The 15819-nt window shown below is 36.6% G+C and overlaps 1 protein-coding gene across 13 annotated transcripts in view; it reads left to right on the forward strand.

Moving 5' to 3' along the window:
- TCF12 (transcription factor 12) overlaps nucleotides 1–15819 on the forward strand; it is a 356100-nt gene that overhangs the window by 229673 nt on the left and 110608 nt on the right. For all 13 annotated transcript variants that reach the window (XM_076004399.1, XM_012783051.3, XM_076004401.1 and 10 more), the window contains one exon: nucleotides 13887–13951. In XM_076004399.1, coding sequence (XP_075860514.1) covers nucleotides 13887–13951 — 65 coding nt within the window. The remainder of the gene's footprint in view (nucleotides 1–13886; nucleotides 13952–15819) is intronic.

Raw genomic sequence — 15819 nt, forward strand, 5'->3', positions numbered from 1 at the left:
AGAAATAGACCCTTTTGACTCTCATTTCCATGCTTGTTTCATTCCACTGTCCTGTTTATGATCAGATAGTTGATGAATGGTAACAGTTCCATTGATTAGTTTCTTTTCTTCTATTCCAATTCTTGCTGTCAAGGGAACTAGCTAATTAACAATCATTTATTATCCACTATTTTAGAGCACAGTTCTCTTAAGCTGTCTCTCTGCCTTCACATGGATGTGTGCCATAGATAGAGCCTTGGAGTAGAATCTGTCCCTGGCACGCAAACAAAACAAGTCTAGAATTCCAGACCAGTGTTCTCTGAACAAGTGACATCTGCCTTCTGGTCCTTGGGTGCCATAAAAAACAGACTTAGACACTGACCTTACCTGGTAAGGTCATGGTCTAAATTAAATAGTCAGAATACAGAAAGATGTGAGAAAATCATGGTAGTTAGCAATAATGAGCTTAATGTTCTGCTTGTCATTGTAGAAGGCAAGAAATTTCTGAGTGAAGCATTAATAGAGAATTTGGTAGAAACAGTCAGTGTGTCAGAGAGAATAGGTTATTTAAATGTCCAGTTACCAAAATGCATTTGGTGATGTGATTGTTACTTGACATTCTTTCTTTTTCCTTATGTTGGGGTAATTGGGAGTAGATAGTGTTATGTGGTTGAAGGACCAGTTCATTTTATTTAGTCCCTAAAAAGTTGTGAACCATCAATTAAATTATTTCAGATCCTTTTTTTTTATTTAAGAATGGGGTAAACATTAAAACACAAAGGTTACATGATTATTATTTTTTTAAACACACATTCATGGTGTTTCCTCCTGAAATGCAGCAAAAAGACAATTCCTAGTTCTGTAATCTGTTGGATTGCTATAAAAGTGAAAATGTCTTCTTTTTTAAGTTTATTTATTTGTTTGTTTATTTATTTATTGAGACAATCTTGCTCTGTCACTCCAGCTAGAGTGCTGTGGCATCATCATAACTCGCTGCAACCTCAAACTCCTGGGCTTAAACAATCCTCCTTCCTCAGCTTCCCAAGTAGCTGGGACTACAGGTGTGCAACACCACGCCCACCTGATTTTCCTATTTTTGGTAGAGATAGGGTCTTGCTCTTGCTCAGGCTGGTCGTAAACTCCTGCAATCCTCCTGCCTAAACCTCACCAGGTGCTAGGATTATAGTGGTGAGCCACCTTGCCCTGCCCTTTTTTAAATTCTAAACATGTGGTTGGGGAAGTGCAGAGACATTAAGTGAGAAAAACACGCTTAAATTCTGAACTGCAGGGAAAGTGACAATGCAATATAGATGTAAAAATGTTTTCAAGGACAATTTTTAAAATGCAATTGTTAAGTAAAATGTCTCAGAAAAGTGGAATTTAGATTTTGAGCCTTTGTATAATGCGTACCTTTTTATATATTCAACATATGACAATTGGACCATAAAATGGTCCAGAAAGTTTTGATAAATGACTGATAATTATCAACATTTATTTATATCACTCTGTCCTATTGATTCAAACCTAATTTTTAACGACCTACCCACCTCACTCTCTCATATTGAATCCTGCGTTTTAATGTTCTCCTCTGGGCATTTTAATGGTTGAAAGGCAAACTTTTTTATAAACTTTCTCATCTTCATCTATTTGTTTATATTTAATTTGTGAATCTGATGTTAAGTGGAGGGTAGTAAGCATGGAAAAGGGCAGTGGTTGGTAAATGTTTGCATCTTGGAATACTTCATCTCAGGTTTTAAAATTACAAGAAGTCATTTCTAAAGCCTATTTAAATTGCCCAGCTCTAACTGTGCTCTTCCCAGGATAATAAAATACTTTATTGGTGCCTTGGCAATTCTACAGGAAGTATTGATTGGGAAGCTGCTTACAGTTCTGATGCCTGTCACAGGAAGTCGGTGCAGAGTTAAGATGGCATATATGATGAGATAAAGGCTGGGTTAGAAAAGTGATTACAACTGGGAACTTGATAATCACTGACCTCTATAGGGATCCTTTGGTTTTTCACTAATCTCACTCACACTTGGCATTTTCCTTTGCTGCTGCCTCATCATTCATAGCTGTGTGAGTAATTTGGCATGGAGTGAACAAGAGGAGGGCATAGAGAGTCCAGCAGCTGTGCTTGTTGGCACTAGATATTTAAATATCTTCAATGTAGCCAGCAGCATGCTTGGCACAAATGTTAGCCAATAATGCTTAAACAAATTGTTGTGAAGAAAATAGGCAGACATTTATTTTAAAACACTCTCTCTCTTTTCTTTCCTCTAAAAAAAAAATCTAGTTGATTGAGATCCTTTTTAGATTTTTTTCTGTAAGTTTGAACAGATTGCTACCAAAATGAGGTCTATAATTCTGATGATAGTTAGCATTGGCCTAGAATCTTCCAGACAAGGATTTCCAAGTACTTTATAAACATTAATTAAACTGTAGAAGTCTGTGTGAGGAACATGTTACTGAGTTAATTTTCCTAAAAGAGCAAGTGGGGCCATTGATGTTAAGTGACTTTAACTTGCCCAGTTCACTCAGTGAGAGAGAAGCAAGAGCCAAGAGATGAATCCAATAATCAGAACTCATGGGTCTCTGCTCTGATATATCCAGTAGCCTTGCAGATTTGCCCATTTTGTAAGATAGCATTTTGTGTTTCTCTAAATGGTTAGTGTGATTTAAATAGTATGAAATTTTTGATAGGGTTCACCTACAAAAGAAGAGGAATAGCCTCTCCATGAGCAAAAAAAGGTTAGGTCAATAATGAATTTTCAAAGATTCCTGGGGAGGAGGGGGGAGATAGTCTGCTTATAAAACTGTCATCAAATTTAGATTTGTGCCCAAATATTTAGATTTGCCTATGTAAGGATTTCATATTATTTCTCCAAAAAGTAAATATAGAAAAGCTCACATAATTTATTGAAATATTTCATTTTGAACATAGTAATGTTCATCTAGATAACTTTTTTGAAACATCCAGGAATTCTTTTTTCTAAGTTAAGCTTTTGTCTTATAAACTATTCTAATTTGTGCTGTTATTCATGAAGTCAACAATTATTTTTTAAGTAGTACCTATTTTTTGAAATTAGTAAATTTTAGTTTTCTAGAAATTTTCAAGTATTCACTGGATTACTACAGAAATAAATGCTAACCAGCCTTTATTTTCCATAATATCTTTATGTCTAGCTGTTTCCTCATCAATAGGTTATTGTCAGTTGATAGGAAAAAAACACACACCATGAGGGTATTATAGAGCAGGTCTTTCCAGACAGTAGATTGAGATCTACAGGGAATCTTGAAAATTTACTGTCGTATCTTGCAGCTATTATCAGTTTTCTTTGGTCACTTACTCCTTGGTATTAACAGGATTTCTAGTAGGAAGAACAATACAACTAGTAGTGGTACCCACAATATAAGCAAAGCACTTTTCACAGTGCCTTGCACATAAGAGTTTGTCTGCAAATACTAGTTCCTGCCACCATGTCCACAGTACTCTTAAGACTTCAGGAACATAAAGGAAAGAAGGTAGAAGAGTCTTCGACTGTTATGCAGTCAAAGGAACGTTCAAGTAGGAACTTCTTGAGCCAAAGTTGGTCAACAAAGGAATGCCATGTCTCCTGGGAAGGGATCTATTTTAGTCTTCCCACAAAATGGGCCTTAGTGCAAGTAACAGTCACGGACTTCAAAGCACAGCTGCTGTGGCCATCAGTGAATTTCCCTCCCTGATGTAGGAGTTCTACAAGGAACCTTCTTAGGGCTGCCACAGCAGTTTATTGTTTTTAGTTTATATACCTTGGCCACACAATACAACCCCCTAGGATGTCATTATGCAATCTCTGATCTTGTACAACTTACTCATTTTTACAGATTAGAAAACTGAGGCCCAGAAAGATATCAGAATAAATATTTTTCTAATAGGCACTTGAAGTAAAAGTAAGAAATATCATGTATCCTTTGTGAGAATGAAGAATAGCAATTACTTATAAGTTAAAATAATGTAACTACCGTGTTTCCCTGAAAATAAGACCTACCTATAAAATAAGCCCTGGCAGGATTTCTAAGCATTTGCGCGATATAAGCCCTACCCCGAAAATAAGACCTAGTGAAGGGTGTGGCTACACAGCATGTCTGCACAACCCGTGCATTTCGTGGAGCAGTGAAGAAGATGAGCAGCCCTTCTCATCTGCCCCATGAGAGCTCTATTGCTTGACATGAGAGATTGGGGCCAATGGTTCTAAAGGAAATAGAGTCGCAAGAAATTCAGGATGGAATTCGGGTTTTGGAGAGTTATGATGATGTTCCAGAAGATGACGACTTAACTATATTTGAATAAATGTAGATTGTTGTACTGTACTTAAAAAAAATAACATATCCCCTGAAAATAAGCGCTAGGGTGTCTTCTTGAGGAAAAATAAATATAAGACCCTGTCTTATTTTTGGGGAAACATGATATGTTGTAGTAATAGCCAGAACAGACCTTTAGGGTATTTGGATTTTGCTGCCAATTTTTCAGGGGGTGATGTGTCGTTGATCCCTCTTTTCAGCAGGACTAGGTTTTGTGTTCAACACCAAATTAGTTGATTGGAAGAGGCCGCTTGGAGGACTAGATAGAAAAGGCTTCATATGCTATACCTGGGTTCTACCAAATGTCTACCTATGTGATTGGAATATAGGACTTTTGCCTAAACCTCCCTGGGAAAACACTGCAGTATAGTATGCAGTTAAGAATTTGGTGTCAGATAGCTCTACATTCTAGTTCTTCTGCTTACTAATTCTGTGACCTTGGGCAAATTTTCTCTACTCATTAGTAAAATAGTATCTACCTCAGTGGGTTGGAAGAATTAAAACCACCATTAGCTTTCATCTGGATTGTTTCAGTAGTCTTCTAATTGATCTGCCTGGTCCCACACTTTTCCCCCTATAGTTTGTTCTCCACGCACAGCAGCCATGATGATCCTTTTAAGATGTATTAATAGATTGTCTTTTTAATAAACAGTGCCAAAGTCATTCACATGTATATTCACAACAGAAGAGTTAATCGTTCCACACAGGTCTTCAATAGTTAGAACAGCTGAAACATTACATAATTTTCTGCACAGGTGGCTTTATTTTACTTTTAGAAATACTGTTTTCTGTGAGTTCTTAATCATAACAAGCTAAAATAATATATCTCTTTACTTTCATCCTTTGTTCCTAGGTCCCTTCACTGGGACCACACAGTGTAATGTCTGACTCTTTGTTGGCATGATAGTTCTGCAAGTCTTAAAAAGTACAGAGAAGACTGGGCGTGGTGGCTCACGCCTGTAATCCTAGCACTCTGGGAGGCCAAGGTGGGTGGATAGCTTGAGATCAGGAGTTCGAGACCAGCCTGAGCAAGAGCGAGACCTCGTCTCTACTAAAAATAGAAACAAATTAGCTGGACAAAAATATATAGAAAAAATTAGCCGGGCATGGTGGCGCATGCCTGTAGTCCCAGCTACTCAGGAGGCTGAGGCAGAAGGATTGCTTGAGCCCAGGAGTTTGAGGTTGCTGTGAGCTAGACTGACGCCACTACACTTTAGCCCGGGCAACAAAGACTTGTCTCTAAATAAATAAATAAATAAATAAATAAAGTACAGAAACCACACTTCTTCCAGATCCTGTCTTCTCTAGGCAAACATCCTGGTTTTTCTAGCTGATGTGGTTTTTAGATTACTCACCATGCCTGCCTTTTGGCTTTTCCGCATTATTCTTAAGATGTGGGAAATACAAAGTGGAAAGCAACATTAGTGGACCTCTTTTGGTGAGACTATTCATGTTCAAAGTAGTACTGCTTTGGGTGGGAGTTGGACTAGATAGCCTGTGAAGCTCCATTAAAAACTGAATCTGTGATCCTGGGAAAGGTCATTTGGTAATTCTGATTACCTCAGAAATGATGAAGAGGTCCTATAATTCACCTGCCCTTCAAGGAGTTACCAAAATTGGACCTTAGTTTTTACTAAGATTTTAAGTTTAGAAAAAAATCACTTGTGTAAAGTACAGGACAGAGTGATGTGGTTTAATAGTGGTTCAAGCTTTTAAAAGGCCTGATTTGTGCCCACAAGGCAGTATGACTATTTTTAAAAGCCAGTGTGTTCTTAACTGCACTTATGGAGTAATGAAATTCATCTGGGGTTGTAGGGGAGGGAGGGTTTCTAAGTTTCTCTTCTTTTATGGTTTTTCCTTTTCCTTTTTTTTTCTTTTCCATTTCTGTGTTTTGAGTCCTTATCTTTCTACCCCCTTCTTTTTCTTATGCTGATTAAACCATCTAGTTGCTTTTTTAAAAAAATCAGTGAGCTTTCTTTCTGTAAGGTAAAAGAGAAGAACTCCTGAATATTTGCTTCTCACTACCTTAGAAACTCCCTGGACTTGCTGGATTCTCATTCTCTAGCCCTCTGGCAAAGGAAGTATATCTAGCTCTAGCCTTACAGTTTACTCAGATGTTTGATCAACTTGTCCCAGTGAGTGCCTTTTCCTTTTATCCTCGAGCCTAATTATTGTCATAGCCATGAGACAACATGATCTGAATCTAAATGAAAACTAATTTGGCAGCTCTAAAACTGTGTAGGGCAGAATACAGCTTATCTGCCAGACCACCTTTGTTGGAAACATAACTTGCCTAAAAGGCTCAGTTGTTCTCACTTAGGCCACCTACTCCAGAGATCCTCCTCCTGTGAAATGATGAGCAGTTTAAGCTCTATCTTAGTATGACCAGAAGGTGCATATTTCTCCATTCAAGTCAGAATAAAAATACACTTCCTGGTTCAGTGCGCCTTATGGAATTGTTGCAATCCCAGATATTCCTTATCCACTTATCCAAAACCACCCATAATGCACCTTAGATGTGGACCTTGAGACATCTGACCTTGCTACAGAGAACTACTTTGGTCTAATTTTGCACACTGAAGAAAAGAGTGAAAATGAACACCATTCTCCATATGAATTGTGGCACCATCTAACTTTCGTGTGTGTATTTTCTTAAAATATATATACTATTAGATTTATCTTACTAAAAAATGCTAAATATCTAACAAATGTAGCAGTACTTGTAAAACTTGGTCTTCATCCTAGGCTGTAAGCTTTTCCACTAGTTGGCATATACTGAGGGCAGAGACTTGTATGTTACTCATCTCATAAACCCATTATCTATCAGAGTGACTAGCTCATGTATAATATATGGAACTTAAATTCTTCTGTCAGGTCAATTCTTGAATATTTGTGTTTGGGGTGGAGAGGAATGGGAATGTAGAACAGTGCCTGTCTACTCCCAGCCTCAATTTGATTGCTGATTGAATCCTATGTCAAGAAAAAGTAAGTAAAGTTATCTTCTGAAGAGTTCTTTATAGGCTGTTAAAATTAATTTGTTTTTTGGGAGCTTAGGTTAAACAATGGAGAGTTGTAACCTAAAGTATGTTAGTGGTAGAGAACAAGATGACTTAGAATTTTTTTTTTAATTCTGGGAATGTTTATTTGGGTAATACTGCTAAGAGTTTATGTGTTACATAACTAGGGAGGATAACTTTTGTTGTTATTGTTGTTTTGTTGTTGTTGTTGAGATAGAGTGTCGCTCTGTTGCCTGGGCTAGAGTACCATGGCATCAGCCTAGCTCACAGCAACCTCAAACTCCTGGGCTCAAGCAATCCTCCTGCATGATCCTCCCAAGTAGCTGGGACTACAGGCAATGTGCCACCATGCCCAGCTATTTTTTTTCCTAATTTTAGTAGAGACAGAGGTCTCACTCTTGCTCAGGCTGGTCTTCAACTCCTGAGCTCTTGTGATCCTCCCATCCTCCCACCTCAGCCTCCCAGAGTGCCAGGATTACAGCCGTGAGCCACCACACCCAGAGGCCCTCTTTCTTGAATAATTTTTTTAAACACTATTCAAATGAGTCAAGATTATATATGATTTTTTGAGCAGTTCTTAGTTTGGATCAGAAAATACTGGCTCTGGTTAATGTAAACCACATAGGTCTAACTACTTATAATACTTTTGCATACGACATATATATATCTATAGATGTCTGATGGCTTAATATACATATATGTATATACATATATTTCTTCCAATAATATGTTGTTATTCTACCAGAGTTGGGATTTGTTTTTGTGGTTTTTTTTTCTTTTTTAGAGGCAGGGTCTCACCCTGTCACCCAGGCTGAAGTGCAGTGGCACAACCATAGCTCCCTGCAACCTCCAACTCCTGAACTCAAGTGATCCTCCCACCTCCCAAAGTGCTGGGATTACAGGCATGAGCCACCATACCCAGCCCAGAGTTGTGATTCTTAACCTGAAGTTCAGAGACTGCCAGAATAGAAAGAAAATTCTTGAGCTTGAATGGGGAAAAATTGTCAGCTTTATTTTTACCAATTTCTAAGTGTAACTTAGCATGTCCTGAATATTTTTTTTTTTTTTGAAACAGGGTTTCACTATGTTGCCCAGGCTGGACTGGAACTCCTGGGCTCAAGTGATCCTCCTGCCTCAGCCTCCAAAGTAGGTGGGACTAGCAGGGTTCCTCAAACTTTTTAAACAGGGGGCCAGTTCACTGTCCCTCAGACCATTGGAGAGTACGCACTGTGGGCCCAGGACGAGTTGGCTGCTAAACAGGACAGGCAGCGGTGGCAAAAACACCTGGAGAGCCAGATAAATGTGCTAGGTGGCCCACATGTGGCCCACGGGCTACAGTTTGAGAATGCCTGGATTACAAGCATGTACCACCATGCCCAGCTACACATCCTTCAATTTTGAATGAGGATAGCAAAATAGTTCTAACAGTACCTGTAGTTTTTGTCACCAATAGAACAGATATTTTCATATCATAATATAGTTGCAGATACAGTAAACTATCATTTATGGTTTGAAATTATCATTAATAGGCTTGCTGCTAGATATTTAATGTGTTGGTAAATTACCATGTAGCAAATATGGTTTCTTTGACATTGTGATGATTACATATCAATTTACTTTGTAACACTAAATATTTTTGTTTTGTGCATTTAAAAACATTATTCTGAAAAGCCTGCCCAAGAGGCCCATGCCACATGGGCACACCTACATCCATACCTACCCACTCCCAACAAAACCCCTATACCAGAGTATCCCATTGAATTCTTGGTAATAATTTTTTCACAGATATTTCAAGGCAAATTAGGTATCCATTAAGTTACTCATAGTTCTTCAACTGTGTTCAGATGAAGTTTACCAGTTAAAATTGTCCATCTACTGCATTTATAATACTTATGCAAAAGTTAGTAGAAACCAGTGATATAGTAGCCAGAGATTTTTATTTGCCAGTTGCCTGAGATAAAATAAGGAAAATTATATGATTAATTTTAATTCATGAAAATAGTTCTTGTGAAAAGTAATTTTGAAAGAATTAAAGATGAATGCCTTCTTAGTCTGAGTATGCATTATTATATTTCAAGGGTACCCAAACATTTAAGTCCCTAAGAAAATAACTAGTTCCTAATAAATATGAAAGGTGAAATAAGAATGTATTTACATTTCAAAATCTCATTTGAATAGATTGTGTCATTTTGAAAATAAGCTATCAACTTTCCATTTCAGAAACTTTTACTTTTTAATGTTTTCGGCTTAGGTTAAATTAGTTTTCATTCATTCTGAATTGAATATCCTTTGTGACAGGGAAAGGAAATTTAGGAATTTTAATAGGCATAGGGAAAGTAAGTTTAAAACTTTACATTTTCTTAAATAGTCTGTCAAATGAGTAGCCTCCACAGAGATAATTAAGATTGTATTTTAAGACTGTACTTTATTAAAAAACAGAGCTAATATTCCTCTCTTACTTACCTTGTTCCCTTTTCCATTGCAACATTTTTTTAAAAAAAGAGTTCTTACATTTGAGTGAAAATATAACAGACCTCAGGTTATTGTTTAGTTTTAAGTCTTTTTTTAAGTTTTATTTAAGTTTTATTTTTAATTGACAAATAATAGATGTATATTTATGGGGTACAATATATTTTGATATATTTTGATATATATACATTGTAGAAAGATTATGTCATAGCTTTAATCTTACTAGTTGTTGAAACAATGTTTTCAGGAAGAGGAATTTGCAAGGTAGAAAAAGGGTCTGGTGAATATTTTAACCACTAATAAGTTGCTAATATATTGTGATAAATGACTGAAGCCACTGGTGTAATCTTTTTTTATTTTTGTAATTTTATGGCATTTGTTTAAATAATGTTAATGTAGGCTCCTATTCTATCCTGCCAAGTATATGAGACAGTTTGTTTTTAAATGCAACAATTTCTTAAAATTAAAGACGTGTACTGAGAATGGTTTTGAACATCTCATAGACTTGTTTAATTTATTTGATTAAAGAAGCAACATCACCAAACTGCAGATATGGGCTATCTTTTTTCTTTCTCAGCAATTTCTTGTATGCCAGTCATTCTGAGCTGGTATTTCCTTCAGCCTCTTGCCATGTTCTTGGATCAGGAGGGTTTCTGTTCCATTTTGATGAGGCGCTAGGAGGGGTACGTGTCAGAATTGCAGGTGTACAATCCTTTCATGGTTTCAGGAGGTAAGTTACTGAAGAGTAGAAGAATAGAGTACAAAACCTTGAAACATAACCTTGACTCTTATAAGCATTCTCACTTATAAAAGATACATCCTTAAAGAGTTACATTTTTTCCCTTCATATAAATGTTCTGCAAACTAAAATTCTTTATGTAGAACATATTACTTTATGGTAGAAATGTGTGAAGTAAATAGACAGTAATTAGCTTTTCTTGTAAATCTGCATTGTTATGTGTTTGTATTACTTCACCTGAACTGTGTACTTCACCAGTAATAGCCAAGAGGTCTTTCTTAAAACACATGCTATAGTACCCTCAATGGACTCAGAGATTATATCTCTAATTGTTGAAGGATGTTTTAGTAACTAGCTTTATTATTACAAGGATGACTTTGCATATTCTAAGGGGTTAATAGATGCCAGATTTAGAATTGTAAGATTCTACATCAGTTAGCCAGTGTAGAATGTATACTTTAGTAAAAATGATGCAATATTAGTCCATATGTTTCCAAGGTTTTTAAAAATCGTGCACATATTAATAAACAATTTTGAGCATCCTATTCATGTGTAGGTTTTTTTGTTTGTTTTTTTTTTTTTGGAGACAGTCTCATTCTGTTGCCCAGGCTAGAGTGCCGTGGCGTTAGCCTAGCTCCCAGCAACCTCAAACTCCTGGGCTCAAGTAATCCTTCTGCCTCAGCCTCCCGAGTAGCTGGGACTACAGGCATGCGCCATCATGCCCAGCTATTTTTTCTATATATATTTTAGTTGATCAATTAATTTCTTTCTATTTATAGTAGAGGCGAGGTCTCGCTCTTGTTCAGGCTTGTTTTGAACTCCTGACCTCGAGCGATCCTCCCACCTCGACCTCCCAGAGTGCTAGGATTACAGGCATGAGCCACCATGTGTGGCCTCATGTGTAGATTTTTAAGTTAAACTATATTTTTATACAATCACAAGCTAATAACTCAGTGTATAGTATATGATTATGAAGTTTATATAGCTTCAATAATTTTAAATCTTTTGGCTAATTTATCAGATTTAATTATATTGTTATTATTTTTACCTTACAATGTACAAAGCATCAGCTTGTTCTTTTTTTTTTTTTTTTGAGACAGAGTCTTGCTGTCTTGCCGGGGCATGAGGACAGTGGTAGCATCATAGCTCACTGCAACCTCAAACTCTCAGGCTCAAGCTGTCCTCCCATCTCAGCCTCTCAGAGTGCTAGGATTACAGGCATGAGCCACTGAGACCAGCCTCACTCAGCTTGTCATTCTTTATTGTGCTTCCAGCTTTGGTATTATCATCAAAGTGTGATGTCTTTGCAGAAATCTTTTTAAGCAACATGCGTATTTGTGAGGGACTGTTTCATTAAAACTGTATTATAGGGGCCAAGGGAAACTTCCCCTTTGTTCTCTAAAGGTTCACTGAAAATCAGCTGACAAAAGGCAAATAAACAGAAGAAAAGGCATGCAGAGTTTATTATTTTTACATGCATAACACAGGGGACTTGCAGGAGAATGATTACCCAGTATCTCAATGGAGTACAGATATTATGTATCTTTCTTCATAGGGGAAGGGGAGAAGGGAGAACTGTGGCAATCTGAAGGATAGTAAATGATTTTTAGGGGGAGTCCATGGACTTAGAGAAGGGAGAACATATAATGGCCTAGGACAAAGTCCTGGGGCATGCAGAGCATACAATGATTTGTGACAAAAGTCTGTCCAGGTGTGTCAACAGATTTCAGTCTCTCTTTCTGGATGTGGATTAGTGTAATGAAAACTCAAGGAAGGCAATAGTGTTATTCTTTGGCAGATCTGGTTTCTAAGTAGATAAAGGAACTTTAGAGGACAACTTTACCCTATGCTTTGGGGGACAGAGAGATCTTGAGGCTGCTTCTTTATTCTAGCATGTCAAAGCGCCATATTTGGAGGTATTGGTTTCTGAGCCTCAATATCTTATTTCCAAATTCACTTTACTGAACAATACCTAAGCTGTAGTGTGTTGAAAACAAATGAATGAGCACACTGCTGTCAATTGTCAGCACCATGAAACTTTGCCTTCCCTCAAGAACTAGCCTGTACCATTCCTACCACTTGGCCATGACACTTTTGAACTGTGGATATAGTCCCAACAGGAATTCTTTATACATAGCTGGTAAGAGTATAAATTGGACAATGACTTCAGAGAATAGTAAATACCTATGAAGCTGAAAGTGTGCATTCTTTAATCTACCAAAGTTCCACTTCTTTGTATCTGTTCTGGAGAAACTCTTGTATATGTGTGTATATAAGACCTGTGCAAGGATATTTGTTTCAACACTTCAGAACAAAGAAAAAAGTAAAAACTATCTTTTAGTAGGGAAATGAACTTGTGTTATTTGTATAATGGAACATTTTATAGCAGTAAAAGTGAATAATAACGTCTATTATCAACATGTAGCACAAAAACATAATATTGCATGAAAATGCAAATTTCAAAAGGATATGTCATATGTAATCCTATCTGTTTAAATATATTAAATGCAAATAGTAATGTATATTGTTTGAGAACATGAATGACTATATATTAAAAAGTACAAAATAGGTCCAGGCGCTGTGGTTCACGCCTGTAATCCTAGCACTCTGGGAGGCTGAGGCGGGAGGATTGCTTGAGCTCAGGAGTTCAAAACCAGCCTGAACAAGAGCGAGACCCCGCCTCTACTAAAAAAATAGAAAGAAATTAATTGGCCAACTAAAAATATATAGAAAAATTTAGCTGGGTATGGTGGCACGTGCTTATAAGTCCCAGCTACTCAGGAGGCTGAGGCAGGAGGATTGCTTGAGCCCAGGAGTTTGAGGTTGCTGTGAGCTAAACTGACGCCATGGCACTCTAGCCCGGACAATAAAGTGAGACTCTGTCTCAAAAATAAAAAAAAGGTACAAAATATACATGGGCATCACACACACCAACTTTATAAGAATGATTACTTTGGAATCTGGATAGAGCTGTATCTATATTGTCTTAATTTTTGAGAGAAAAAAATGAAGGAAGGTTCAATTTGAAGGAAATATGAGAAAACATTCTCACTAGTGGGTACATAAATTATATTGTTGGCTATATAGATGTCTTTTCTTTTTAATGTGTCTTAAATATTATGCCTGGAAAATAAATTATTTACATAATATAAAGTCAGAATTTGACTCAAACTTAGTGGAATGATAGCAAGCTTTTTAACATTTATATGTCTGATTTTATCCTCTTGTTTCTAATTTGTTCTTTCTACTTCCAAATCCCAGTATCATTACCATGAATAGTCGAATTGATTGTCAATAAATGAGGGGTTTCATATAAAGTTAATTTCTTTGTTTTATAGGAAAAACGTCAGAGAGAGGCTCATTTTCCCTATACAGCAGAGATTCTGGATTACCAGGCTGTCAAGTAAGTTAATGAATAAAAAAGCAATGAGATGATTTTTGAGCACATAAATAAAGGCTGTATTAATAGAGAAGGTAGAGATTTATCCAATTTATTTCACCATTATTTGTTCTTTTATTTTTTTAAATGTGGTTTTTAGCAATTAAACATATTTTCTTTTCTTTTGTTCCCTCTGTTCAAAATGGTTTCCCTTTTCCCAGGTCACCAGTCTGTCTTTATCATTAAATATGTTCATAATCCACCTAATGTTAACTGGAAACAAAGGAGCAATTACCTTTTTACCCCTTTCCAAAATGCCTATCATTTCTGAAAATGGTTTTTGCCATACTTCCTCACAGAAAAACAAAATTATTGGAATATAGCATGAAGAACATATGATTGATCTGCATAGCTTGAATACCCTGTAATGTTAAACTTATTAACATTGGAAGTATTTTTATTTCAATCCTTCATTCCATTCTAACTAATTTTTAGGCTTCACACCATCTCTAACTTGGAAACTTTGTTTTCAGCTCTTCCATGTTGTCTAGCATGTTGTATTTCTGCTAGTGGTATCTTCTTTGCTTTTATCCCCCATATCTTAAGACTAAGAATCCTGAACACTAAGTTTATCTGCAGATTCTCATCAGAATCAATCCAAAAAGAATAGAAAGGAAAGACTAAATATATTAAATTTGTTTTCTGCCATCTGCAGGCTTTTCATGAGGTACACCTAATTTTAGACATGGGCACCTGAGCCAATTTTAACTATCATAATATTGCTCCATTTAATAGTTTTACATAATATTCTATTTTATGATATGCCTTCTCATTATAAAATAATATCTTGTAAAAACTGGAGATCATCTATTCTTAAGTCCTTATTGGTGAACCCAACATTAGGCATAGTCTGAATAAATGATTTATTAAATATCATAGATTTGGGCATAGTAGCTGGACCAACACTGAGATTTCCTGCCTTCTGGCCAACCAATCGTACTCCATTCTCATCCAAATGATTTTTAAAAATTTTGATGGTGTTAATAATGATCACTGTATTTTCCATGTTACTGTTAGCTTTATTTATTTCATTATAGTCATTTAAAAATACAGAGATTGGCCAGGCGCAGTGGCTCACGCCTGCAATCCTAGCTCTCTGGGAGGCCGAGGCAGACGGATTGCCTGAGGTCAGGAGTTCAAAACTAGCCTGAGCAAGAGCGAGACCCTGTCTCTACTATAAATAGAAAGAAATTAATTGGCTAACTAATATATATACAAAAAATTAGCCGGGCATGGTGGCGCGTGCCTGTAGTCCCAGCTACTCAGGAGGCTGAGGCAGTAGGATCACTTGAGCCCAGGATTTTGAGGTTGCTGTGAGCTATGCTGACACCACGGCACTCACTCTACCCTGGCAACAAAGGGAAACTCTGTCTCAAAAAAAAAAAAAAAATACAGATATTAAAGTTATGTCATAGCCAGTTGTTATGCCTTACCAGTTCTTACCAGCTCACAAGAGCCAAATTTGTTAAATTTTCAGGAATTTTGGAAGGTGGTTGATGTCACATTGATATCTTAAAAGTGGCCATCATGGAAACATTTATACTGCAAAAATCCAAAAATGTTACAAATAGGGCTTTTTTTGTTAACCGTTTGTTAAACATTTATCAGTATATGGCTTGTGCCCAGTTAAAAATTGCAGAGAACAAAAAAGAAAAGTTATTTTTCAGATCACAGTAGATCAAAAGAAAACCAACACTTGAATTTCTAGCCTCCATTAAAGTACTTTTCTGACCTTTATTGAACAATAACCATCTACATATGGCCAACTGTAAGGCCAACTAAGATTTCTTTTTCATAGTTTTAGCAATATTCATTGGTGAGAATCACAATAT

This window comes from Microcebus murinus, chromosome 6, assembly GCF_040939455.1.
Source record: "Microcebus murinus isolate Inina chromosome 6, M.murinus_Inina_mat1.0, whole genome shotgun sequence".
NCBI classification, from domain to species: domain Eukaryota; kingdom Metazoa; phylum Chordata; class Mammalia; order Primates; family Cheirogaleidae; genus Microcebus; species Microcebus murinus.